Here is a 12,771-nt window from a genome sequence, read left to right as displayed (position 1 = left end):
AGTGGTCTGAAGCCATGCCTCCTTTTTACACCACTCTGCAAATGCGGCACCTGGCATGGCCTCCTTTTTTAAATGTATTTATTGGGAAGGGAGGCCACGTGGCCCCCATCCCTAGGCCACTATTGGCCCCGTGGACCCCATCCCACGGGGCCGGCCCTCAAGTTGGGGACCATGGGGCGAGCCCCAATGCCCCCACGGTCCCAGTCGGCTCCCCGCCTCCTGAGGGAGCCGGCATTGCTTTTGAGCAAGGGCAGCTGCTAACATTCAGCTCCCCTTGCTCAAAAGCAATCCTGCTTTGCTTCGTTGAAGCGAGAGCAGGTTTCCTGCTCTCGCTTCAATGAAGCAAAGCAGGAGTTTGCTACTCCCGCCCTGTCAAAGCAAACAGCAATGTCCCGGGGGTGGGCAACCCAGGTCATTGCAGGAGCCAGCCCTGGGGGGTGGCGGTCCCCAGGTCCATCAAGGGCTCAAGGAGGGGGACCGTGCGGCCCCCTCCCATCATTTAACATAGCCCCGTGGTGGTCCCCGGGACTTGGGGGGCCCGCGAGGCCCCCGCAAATAAATCAAGAAAGCCCCGGGGAGGTGGCGGTTGCCAGGGCTTGGGGGGTCCGGGAGGCCCACCCCACAAATATTTTAAAAAAATACATTTAAGCCCCGGGGAGGTGGCGGTCTCCAGGGCTGCGGGGGGCCACATGCCCCCATGCATATAATTAGTATAGCCCCGGGGAGGTGGCGGTTCACGGGACTGTGAGGGCCCCCGCAGGCCCCTGCTACATAATTTGGCATTGCCCCCGGGACCTTGCCCACCCGGGGGCTTACAGATAACCTAACGCGGAGCCTGCGCTTTTTTTTTGGATTTTTTTTCTCTGCAGGATTCGCACGCCCAGCGCAAATTCTGTCGATTTTTTTTTTTTTTTTTAAATGCTTGTTTTGGTCTGAACAGGACTAGGGGGTCGGGGTGTTTCTACCCTGCCCCCTTTTCTTGTTTGTCACCTTTTTTCTACTGATTTCTTTTGACTTGGTTCCCGGGTTACAAGATGGCTGCCAACACTTCCTGGTTTAGAGTGTTGCCAGCCAATCAGAGCGAAGCTCGTACCCGGGAGGGTTCGCGAACCCTCCTCGGTGCTCAGATATTGATATTTTAATTTTTTTAATTTCTAAGGAACTACTGAACGGATTTACAGCATTTAAAAAAAAGGTCTCTTTCTGAACCAAGAGCTACCTTTTGCCAAATTTGGTGTAATTCCGTTCAGCACTTCGGGCTGTAACCTGTACCAATTTTTCCTATGGAAATTAAAATTGGGAAAATGCTTTTTTCTCTGCCCCCGCTTGACGAATCACCCTGAAACTTTCAAGACAGGAGCTGACCAGAGCGGGCCATTAGTTTCGAAAATGTCACGAAGATTCGTCAAATAGCGCCAATGATATTGGCACAACAAAAAACGCTTTTTGAATAGAATGAAGATATATATATATATATATATATATATATATATATATCATACAACAAAGTTCGCTGCCGTCGGGGGCCCCCAACCCTGCAGGGCGTTCATGGCTAAACGGGAGACAGCGCTTCCCGCATGTAACATCCTCACCAAAAATGCGCCACAACACTGGTTCCGGGAAAACTGGCTTTATTTATGCTTGGCACAAGCTGCAACGATGGTGAAGCACCTGACGCGTTTCAGCGTATTGCTTTCTTCAGAGGTACAACACGTGTGCAATGTCCCAGAAGTAGTTGGTAAATACCTGCCGGACTGCTCCCACACTACAAATCCCATGATTGATCAGGAGTTGAAATGGACAATATTCATGCAGTCCTAGTGTTGTAAAGTCCCGCCTCAAACTCCGACATGATGTTGCAGGTAAGTATGGTTGCTGGCAAACTCTGGTGCACACTCGTTCACGTAGCAGTTGCACAATGTCACAATTAAGGCGCTGAATCCGGAACCTGCTACAAGGAGGTATCAACCCCCTTTCCGCTCCCTTTCTCTTCTCCACTGCACAATCGCCGGTAAATCCTCAGGCTTGCAGTGGGTCAAGCGGGTCATGCCCCCCAATTAATATCATACAACAAAGTTCGCTGCCGTCGGGGGCCCCCAACCCTGCAGGGCGTTCATGGCTAAACGGGAGACAGCGCTTCCCGCATGTAACATCCTCACCAAAAATGCGCCACAACACTGGTTCCGGGAAAACTGGCTTTATTTATGCTTGGCACAAGCTGCAACGATGGTGAAGCACCTGACGCGTTTCAGCGTATTGCTTTCTTCAGAGGTACAACACGTGTGCAATGTCCCAGAAGTAGTTGGTAAATACCTGCCGGACTGCTCCCACACTACAAATCCCATGATTCATCAGGAGTTGAAATGGACAATATTCATGCAGTCCTAGTGTTGTAAAGTCCCACCTCAAACTCCGACATGATGTTGCAGGTAAGTATGGTTGCTAGCAAACTCTGGTGCACACTCGTTCACGTAGCAGTTGCACAATGTCACAATTAAAGCGCTGAATCCGGAACCTGCTACAAGGAGGTATCAACCCCCTTTCCGCTCCCTTTCTCTTCTCCACTGCACAATCGCCGGTAAATCCTCAGGCTTGCAGTGGGTCAAGCGGGTCATGCCCCCCAATTAATATCATACAACAAAGTTCGCTGCCGTCGGGGGCCCCAACCCTGCAGGGCGTTCATGGCTAAACGGGAGACAGCGCTTCCCGCATGTAACATCCTCACCAAAAATGCGCCACAACACTGGTTCCGGGAAAACTGGCTTTATTTATGCTTGGCACAAGCTGCAACGATGGTGAAGCACCTGACGCGTTTCAGCGTATTGCTTTCTTCAGAGGTACAACACGTGTGCAATGTCCCAGAAGTAGTTGGTAAATACCTGCCGGACTGCTCCCACACTACAAATCCCATGATTCATCAGGAGTTGAAATGGACAATATTCATGCAGTCCTAGTGTTGTAAAGTCCCACCTCAAACTCCGACATGATGTTGCAGGTAAGTATGGTTGCTGGCAAACTCTGGTGCACACTCGTTCACGTAGCAGTTGCACAATGTCACAATTAAGGCGCTGAATCCGGAACCTGCTACAAGGAGGTATCAACCCCCTTTCCGCTCCCTTTCTCTTCTCCACTGCACAATCGCCGGTAAATCCTCAGGCTTGCAGTGGGTCAAGCGGGTCATGCCCCCCAATTAATATCATACAACAAAGTTCGCTGCCGTCGGGGGCCCCCACCCTGCAGGGCGTTCATGGCTAAACGGGAGACAGCGCTTCCCGCATGTAACATCCTCACCAAAAATGCGCCACAACACTGGTTCCGGGAAAACTGGCTTTATTTATGCTTGGCACAAGCTGCAACGATGGTGAAGCACCTGACGCGTTTCAGCGTATTGCTTTCTTCAGAGGTACAACACGTGTGCAATGTCCCAGAAGTAGTTGGTAAATACCTGCCGGACTGCTCCCACACTACAAATCCCATGATTCATCAGGAGTTGAAATGGACAATATTCATGCAGTCCTAGTGTTGTAAAGTCCCACCTCAAACTCCGACATGATGTTGCAGGTAAGTATGGTTGCTGGCAAACTCTGGTGCACACTCGTTCACGTAGCAGTTGCACAATGTCACAATTAAGGCGCTGAATCCGGAACCTGCATGAATATTGTCCATTTCAACTCCTGATGAATCATGGGATTTGTAGTGTGGGAGCAGTCCGGCAGGTATTTACCAACTACTTCTGGGACATTGCACACGTGTTGTACCTCTGAAGAAAGCAATACGCTGAAACGCGTCAGGTGCTTCACCATCGTTGCAGCTTGTGCCAAGCATAAATAAAGCCAGTTTTCCCGGAACCAGTGTTGTGGCGCATTTTTGGTGAGGATATATATATATATATATATATATATATATATATTATGAGGTTGAGAATCTTTCTTCCTCCACTGGCCCAAAGTATATCTTCATCTGAACTAAGGATTTTCTGGTCCCACCGTTAAACATCTCCCCTATCTTTATACAGCTGGCCTTTTGACAATGGGTGAAACCGTACTTTTTAACCTAGAGCTAATTTCTGGGTTCTCCAGTATGGGAGTGTAGGGTGACAGGAAACTGGTAAGGCTGAACCTCACATTTATTTGATTCGAGGTAACCTGTACCATCGGGGTTCTCATCACGTTGTACGGTCTCAAGCCAGACGCCAATAAAGGGTACTTCCTCAGAGGTATGCTGGCTAAGGTGTAATCCAGGAAACAACAATGTTTCTCTGTCTCTACCCTAGACCACTATAAATGGAATAGCATGTTTGTGGCCTGATAGTATAGCTGTAATTTTGGAAGCCTCAGCTTGCCCATTCTGATAGGCCTCTCTCCAACTCCTGCCATAACTCTAAATTTATTTAATTCTTCTATGAAATATGAGCTATCAAGCTGTGAAAAGTATTTGTGGCCCAACTCAAGAGGTATAGACTGATATATGAAAAAGGTCTTAGGTAAGGACTGCTCTGGGGAGGTGCAACAGGTGCCACCGCACCAGGTGTTGACGTCGGAGGGGGGCACCTTTTGCAATTATATTAAAGTTTTTAAAGCACCTTTTGCCGCGTTCTGTCCTCCAATGATTTTCAGGCATCAATAAAAATTTCAAAATAACGATGGTGATTAATGTTCTTCCTGGAGAGAGTTTGGGGTTTTGTCTAGTAGAAGTTGTGACTCACATCGTAAGGTAGTTCAGAGGGTTAATATGCCTGCTGCAAAGAATATGTACCATGTAGATCACAAAGTGCATGTAATGTAAATAGGTCAGTGGGTTACTGCCTTTGTAAAAGAGATCCTTTTGTTACTTGCAGGGTCTAAGTTAAAATCATAACATAATACAGTGAGCTATTAACTATCATCAAAGAGCTGCACACTAACAGCAAGTTACATATTATAGCGTTATAATTTTTTCCCCAGTCTTCCATTATCCTAATGTTGCAAAAAGCGTTCATTTGGGTAGAAATGTATTCTTATTATTAAAGAGAACCCTCAACCATAGCGTTATATTTAAAATTCTGAGTTTGTGCTTCTCCAGACCAAGGACTCAAACTATACTGTCTACGAGTATGGATGACGTGATTTGCACATTTTGTAGTCTATCTTGTGTAACATTTTCTATACACTGATTTACAAACATATGATTGATTGTCTCTGTGTAGTATGTGTGTATGATGATAAGTACTATGACACCCTATGAGGGGCGCTATAAAACGAATTAAATGCATCTGAGAGGGAGTGGTTATGGAAAATTGAGGGGCACTGTTAAAGGGTGGTAGTGAGGGAATCCGTGGTGGAGGTAGTCATTGTGTGGCGCCAACAAACATTGTCGCACTGGGCGCCAGCAGCACTAACGCCGGCCATGGTCTTAGGCATTACTGCCATCTTAATGACAACAATCTGGCCAAACCAGGAAAGAGATTCATTGTGCATGTTGTAGGTCTGCATTGATGCTCCGTATCATTGGTGGTAAATTAACTTCAAATAGATTAGAGATCAATGCTGTTAGTTGAATTCCTAAGTATTTAAACAAGAGGGTACAAGAGGCAAAGAGGGAATTCTGCAGGGGGCCATGTCCTCTTGTCCTTGGGCAGGTAGACTCCAAGTGCTGTAGACTTCTGCAAGCTAATGTTAAACTCTGACACTGCATCAAAGACTACTATCTCTCTAGTGAATGGACCAAGGGAGTGCGTTGGGTCTGTGAGGGGGACTACTACATTGTCCACATATTATGTCACATTAAATTCATCCTGCCCTAGTTCTACGTCTCGATTATTCCCAACAAGGCAGTTTCTGTTCACCTGAGATTCCAGTAAAAGACCAAAGAGGAGTATCAACTCTCTGGAGAAACCCTCTGGAAATCGTGACTGGAGATAGACTTGCTCCTGAGGAACCAGGCACTGGAAGTCTTTTGAAGGTGAGACCTAGGTCTGCCTGTGTTTTGGCGTGCTTCACTCTGAATGCCCCTGAAAAAGAACTGTGCCACTGTCAGGCCATGACCAGAAGCGCCTACATTGTGCGTTGCTTCGGAGATTGTGGCAGCAGAACTACATCTCCCAGAAGGCCATCCTTCTGGGAGGGGCCACGTACGTTTAAGTGCCGACGAGCACACGGAGCGTTGTGCGTAATTCTTCCTTGGATTGGGGATTTGTTAAAGGGTGGTAGTGAGGGAATCCGTGCTGGAGGTAGTAATTAGGGGGCGCCAACAAACATTGTCGCACTGGGCGCCAGCAGCACTAAAGCCAGCCCTGGTCTTAGGCATTACTGCCATCTTAATGACATCAATCTGGCCAAACCAGGAAAGAGATTCATTGTGCTAATGTTGTAGGTCTGCATTGATGCTCCGTATCATTGGTGGTAAATTAACTTCAAATACATTAGAGATCAATTCTGTTAGTTGAATTCCTAAGTATATAAACAAGAGGGTACAAGAGGCAAAGAGGTAATTCTGCAGGGGGCTATGTCCTCTTGTCCTTGGGCAGGTAGAGTCCAAGTGCTTTAGACTTCTGCAAGCTAATGTTAAACTCTGACACTGCATCAAAGACTACGATCTCTCTAGTGAATGGACCAAGGGAGTGCATTGGGTCTGTGAGGGGGACTACAACATTGTCCACATATAGTGCCACATTAAAATTCATCGTGCCCTATTTGTACTTCTCTATTATTCCCAACAAGGCAGTTTCTGTTCACCTGAAATTCCAGTAAAAGACCAAAGAGGAGTGTCAACTCTCTGGAGAGACCCTCTGGAAATCTTGACTGGAGATAGACTTGCTCCTGAGGAACCAAGCACTGGAAGTCTTTTGAAGGTGAGACCTAGGTCTCCCTGTGTTTTGGCGTGCCTCACTCTGAATGCCCCTGAAAAAGAACTGTGCCACTGTCAGGCCATGACCTGAAGCGCCTACATTGTGCGTGGCTTTGGAGATTGTGGCAGCAGAACTACATCTCCCAGAAGGCCGTCCTTCTGGGAGGAGCCACGTACGTTTAAGAGACGACGAGCACACGGTGCGTTTTGCGCAATTCTTCCTTGGATTGGGGATTTGCACCGCAGGGCGGCTGCTCTGCTTATTATTACCATCTTGTGCCTTTCGTGGAGCGCTCATTTGTTTTCAGTGCCTGTCACTTTGTTCTGGGTCAGAGCCGCTGTACCCGGGAAATATTCCAATGCCGAACTTTGCTCGGGGCTCTGCAGACAACGGTCTGCGAAGTCGCTCGGAGGAGCGCGTTGAGCGCGAGTCACGTTTCATGTCCAACGGCTGCTGGGGAAAGGCTGTCGGAGTTCTTGGTCGGCTGATGAAGGAGTTTGCCCTTCTCAAGTAGGAGTGCGAGTTTGGAGTCGTCTAGCTTCCCCGGGGGGCAGGTTCGTGCTCGTTGTGTTGTTCAAGACATTGGGGCAACCTTTATCATGCACTAAGTACTATGACATTAGACCCTGTTTTTTGTTGCCTCATCATTCTGTTATTTCTCACAAACAAATGGGAAGTATATTTCGGAGGAGTAAGGATCGGAGTCACGAAGTACATTGGTTCTAATTGGTTTCAGCCTTCGTTCTAGGATACGAGACTATTCTTTTGTTCTATGCACATTATTTATTTATCCAGGAACTACGTGTCTATCTAAAAGAAACAAACCAAAGGGGTACTATCCACTTCTTTTTTATTTTCCTCTTTCATCTTTGTTTTGGAATGATGCAAGGGTATGTATGAGGCTATTTTGTTTCCTTATGGTAGAAGGACAAAATGGGTGAGTGGATTTGTAACTGTTATGTCTTGTTTGTAGGTAACTATTCCTCCAGGTGAGAGAGGTATCTTATCTGGTTAGGAAAGACACCACCGCAGTTACTGGAATTGGATAGTGAGACTCTTTGAGAGTAGCTGGTGTTGAAGAACTATGTATTAACCCTGTGTTTTTGTTTGCAGGTATCCCATTCCCCCGCTGCTCCTACCCTAATTCCTAAACCTCGCATGATCGCCGCAATACTCTGTGCATATTAAAGTCAGAGTTGGGGATGTCAAGAGGTGAACCCCTTTGTGCATCACCCAGATCCTTAGGAGGTCCTGTGGTCGCGACAGCCCTTGGGAAAAATTGAGCAGCTCCACTAGAATCACTGAGTCTGGCACAGTGGCACCCCTTTTCAGATTGCTGCCATGCCCTTCGCTGACACATCAAAAATTTATGGAGATTGAAGGTCAGGAGCGATTCATCTACAGTGTGACTAAGAAAATATCTATGAACTATAAACACAAATAGCTCCATTGTAAACTTCTGCACAAGGGTTATTATTCAAACTTCATAGAATCAAACCTTCCGATCCAGATACTTATATCAAATAGCTCACTGAATGCTGAGTTCATGCATCTAGCTTGAAAATGCTCACTCACACAGCACACTTAGAAGGTAGTCCAGGACATCGTTGGGAAAGTTACCTCTGAATACACCCCTATGAATTCTGGGATTTCACATGTTGGTGGTTCTTGAGGCATGTCTCCAACTTAAAAGAATGTAACTCTGATTTAGAGTTTGGGTTCACAAAAAAGTGTTGGATTCTGGAGAAACTATACGATGATGGAGGAATTTTTGCGGACAGATTCTCTCCAGAAACTGAAGGATTTTCGGTTACCAACAAACACCTAACCATGCTTTGTTATGGAGGAAGGGTGTGCCACCTACTAGTGAGAAGTGGTTCAGATCATCTGGATTTTAAGGTGATTTTGGAGCTTGTCTAGCTCCCTAAGCCTTTACAAAGAACATGGGTCTGAGTATGAAGGAAAAAGGCAGTGGACAGGACAGCATTTCCAAGGATGGTGTGTGCCCTTCAAGATAACTGCAGCACTTTATTTGTACCCCTGTGGCTTCCCCAGTGACATGCACCGTGTTGTTCCCACCCCAGATCCACTGTGTTGCTTCTTACCTTCCCAATGATGCTACCCTCAACCTGGTTTAGAAAAATCAAAGAAACTTCACACTTTTTAAAATGTTTATTTACCATTCCAACTCGGATCGGTAATAATAAAAAGAAAACACAAAAGGGCCAGCGTCATTTTGTAGGCAATACCATGCAGGCGGCTGCGACTTAGGCTTTTTTACTCTTCTTCAGGCAAGAGGCACAACATCAAGATCGCTATACAGCATTGCTAAAAACCATTGGCATACTCAATGATTCCCAAAGATGAGGCATTTTGGCTTTACCAATGTTTATTTCATTGAGCTGAATTGTTGTGATTTTTTTCTGAGCCTCCCAAAAATGTGTTTACTATGTGCATTTTAAACATACTAATATCTTTATTGTTTAGTTGTAGTACTAGATGATAGTTGGTGTGCTGCTTCCTTAGAACTGTGAGAATGCTAAACAGACTACTACCTGCTACTACATTTTTAGAGCAGCTATATTGAAAGTAAACAGATTGCTGGCAAACCCAGGACACATCAGTTGGTGAGCACAGTTGCTTGTGTGAAAAGGAACGTAATACTACAATTTTTTTCCAAGGGCCTGCTGGCAGTCTTTTTACAATGAATATAATAAACAGTCTACCATATGTGTTGGTCCTATAGTACAGCAACTGACCATATGCCCTGAAGCAATAGGACACGTTATAACGCATGCGAATACATCGCATGCCATTACAACGCGGTTATTACAACGACCGCGTTGTTACAACGCATACCATTACAACACACGTCGTATCACATGCTTTGTAAACGATGTTTCCCGCCCTGAAGTATCAAGCTGTCCAAAGACTAAATTATTACAATGGTTTTCATTCCAACACAGTAGTGTACTATGTGCAGGGACAGAGAACGCACTGTACCCTGCAACCACATATTGAAAGTGCGAGTGAGTCATCACTGTATCAATTGGCATGTTAACAAGCAATTACAATATCATTTTTTATTGAACTCGCTGTCATACTGTACCTGCACAGTTCTTCTTTGAATTTACAACTGGAGAGGGATGAACTGCTATCAAATAGCGTGGCTCTGCATCTGGAAATAAAAATAGACGTTAGAATGAATCATGTTTGCATATTACTCTTTTCCACTGTCATAGCTATTTTCTGGTTAGAAACATATTTGCTTTTTAACATGAACTTTTTGCATTTGAGATGACAACGCATGGTGTACAGAACTATGTTTTCTTGAGATAGGCCAACTTGGCCCAAATTAGGCCTCGATTTCATATTGTTTGTTGTTGCACTCATAATATTAATTGTGCGTTTATATTTCTCATGCTTTGTGATGACATGCTGTTTGCGAAGAACTCTGGAGAAAGCTGGAAGTTACTTTTCAGGGCTCTTCCTGCTGGCTCACTGTAGACTGTTCATTCATGAGACTTGTCATTTGTGTGTAACCACAACTGTTCTAATTCTACTGATGGCATTACGTCAGAGAGGAAACTTATTATCATTCATTTAGGGGGATAGTGCTAGGATGGTTGTATTATATGATGTTTTATAATGCTATCCTATTATTTGATGTTGCGTTGATACATTGTCTCATCTTATGTTGACTACGCACTTTATAGTGCTTTTCATTGTAAAATTTATAATACAAAAGTCCTGATTTTGGGGGGAAGCTTGTGATTCTTTAGCTTTCTACCAGAGATGTTGTCTGATTTTCTATTGATTTGCTGCACACTCTGGACTTACTCTATTTTTCAAGCATTGCCTATTTGTATGTAAATTTTAAATGCAAAGAACCTTCATTCCAATCAACTTCCGAGCTCCACTAAACCCCAATAGGAAGACTCCCAGGAACATTGTAAATGTATGTATGTGTTTTTTGTAAAGCGCACTGCTGCCGAGGCGTCGTGGCGCTGTAGACCGCTGGGGAACCCGTCCTGGCTATCCCTGTGAGATGGTCCCTCCTGGGTATCTCCAAGGTGAAACCAGGCATCTCCGGCGAATGTGGGGGCCGTTGTGGAGATGAGGCAAGCTAATGCCCAGAGTTGCCGAGTGTGATCCCTGGTTAGAGTAGGCACCGAGGCGAGAATTATCAAGTCCGCTGGCCCTGGTCCACGACCCTGCCGCGTCGGGAGTTGAACCCTGGTCCCGGGCCGTCCTCTGCTTCCGGGTCTGCTGCCTCTAACCAGTGAGCCACACTACTCCACCTGATTAATTTTATCACCTATGCTGTTAAAGAGCTGGTGCTGGGGCGCGCTTTGAAGGAGAGATCCATGAAGTTTGAGGACTTTAACCACCACGTGAGGTCGGACATTGGAAAGAGAACTGCGCAGAGGCAATAAGAGTTGGGTACCAGGATGAAAGACCTGTGAGTTAAAGGCGCCCAGGTCCAGATGAAGTTTCCAGCCATGTTAAAAATCCTGTGGAGAAACAAGATGCACAATATCAGCCACCCTGAGGAGGTCGATTTTTTCATAGCTCAGATGGAGGGCACCGCAGTCGCTACCTCCAGTTTGGGCTTGTAATGGGCTCCACGAAGTGTGGTAGTTTCTCAATTATATGAATTAGAGGACTTTATTGAGGAGCCAGTTTGATTTGTTTTTTTTTGCATTTTAGTTTAGTGCACTTTGAATATCTCACCTCGGGAGGGGGAGTTCCGAATGGCGGATTCTATCGCCTAAAGATAGGAAAGGGGGTTCCCCAGGGGGGTGGGTGAAGGGGTGCACAGGGTGGTGGGAGCATGGGAAAAAAACGTAGAAATTTGTCCTCGGCTCAACAAATTCTATTCAGTTTAATATAATTTCAGGCTTTTATCAGCCCACTTCATCTATACAGGAGACCCTGCAGGGAGAGCAAAAATGGCATAGGGCTTGGGGTTATAAGTATAAATAAGCTAAACACAGTCCAGTTTATAATTTGGAACGTTAATGGTCTGAGGTCTACAAGAAACTAGCACGAGTGACAGAATACCTCAAAAATAGTGGGGCACATATAATTCTACTCCAGGGGACCAATTTAGAACAGAAGGAGTGTAGGTCCTGCTTTATGGTACAATGGGTACTGAATGTCGTGTTCAGATCAGAGAGGTAGTACTAGAGGTGTGGCCCTGATTATCAGAAATAATTCAGGAATAAGGCTAATAAAATATGACTCTGATGACTCTGGTAGGTGGTTGGTAGCTAGTATAATGTTCCAGGGAACGCCAATAGCCTGCACAATGTATTATGGTCCGAATAATGACATACCAGATGCTTTAATAAAGTTGGAATCCTGTATGATGGAGATTACGGCTCCGATAATACTTGGGGGGGACTTTAATATAGTATTAAATCAGGAGCTGGATAGAACATCAAAAGCAAAGTATGTTAGTTCCCCCAAGACCTCTGCCAGACTGAAAAACATGATGACTGAACTTAACTTGGTGGATATTTGGCACAGAAGAGAGGGGGCAGCCAAGGGTTTCCCATTTTACAGCAAAAATATATGGCCATCATTCCTGCATTGATTACTTTTTAGTGGACCAGGAACAGAATGGGGAGGTTGAGGCTGTAAATCATGCCCCCGCAGTCCTTTCAGATCACTCTCCGGTGCTGCTGTCCTTAAAACATCGTCAACAAATGAGGTAAAGAAGGTGGACACTGGATAGGACTATCTTGTTAGATTAAAGGGTTGTCCTCGATTTAGCGGATAAGACAGCTGACTTCTTTCATCATAATAGGGGCTCTGCTGGATTACAAATAGTCTGGGATGCTTTCAAAGTGTATCTAAGGGCAGAAATTAGCACCCTTAACAATTGGCAAGAGGAGGACCACACGACAGAAAGAGGAGGAGAGTATTACAGAAATTAAAGA

General features: G+C 45.5%; 1 protein-coding gene across 1 annotated transcript in view; it reads right to left on the bottom strand.

The window, feature by feature from the left end:
• ABI3BP (ABI family member 3 binding protein) overlaps positions 1–12,771 on the bottom strand; it is a 1,978,933-nt gene that overhangs the window by 1,269,569 nt on the left and 696,593 nt on the right. Inside the window, exon 3 of the mRNA XM_085622401.1 lies at positions 9,936–10,004. Coding sequence (XP_085478527.1) covers positions 9,936–10,004 — 69 coding nt within the window. The remainder of the gene's footprint in view (positions 1–9,935; positions 10,005–12,771) is intronic.

The sequence above is a fragment of the Triturus cristatus genome, chromosome 8, assembly GCF_964204655.1.
Source record: "Triturus cristatus chromosome 8, aTriCri1.1, whole genome shotgun sequence".
NCBI lineage: Eukaryota > Metazoa > Chordata > Amphibia > Caudata > Salamandridae > Triturus > Triturus cristatus.
Note: the sequence above shows the minus strand (reverse complement) of the source record. Positions and strands in the feature narration are given on the sequence as shown.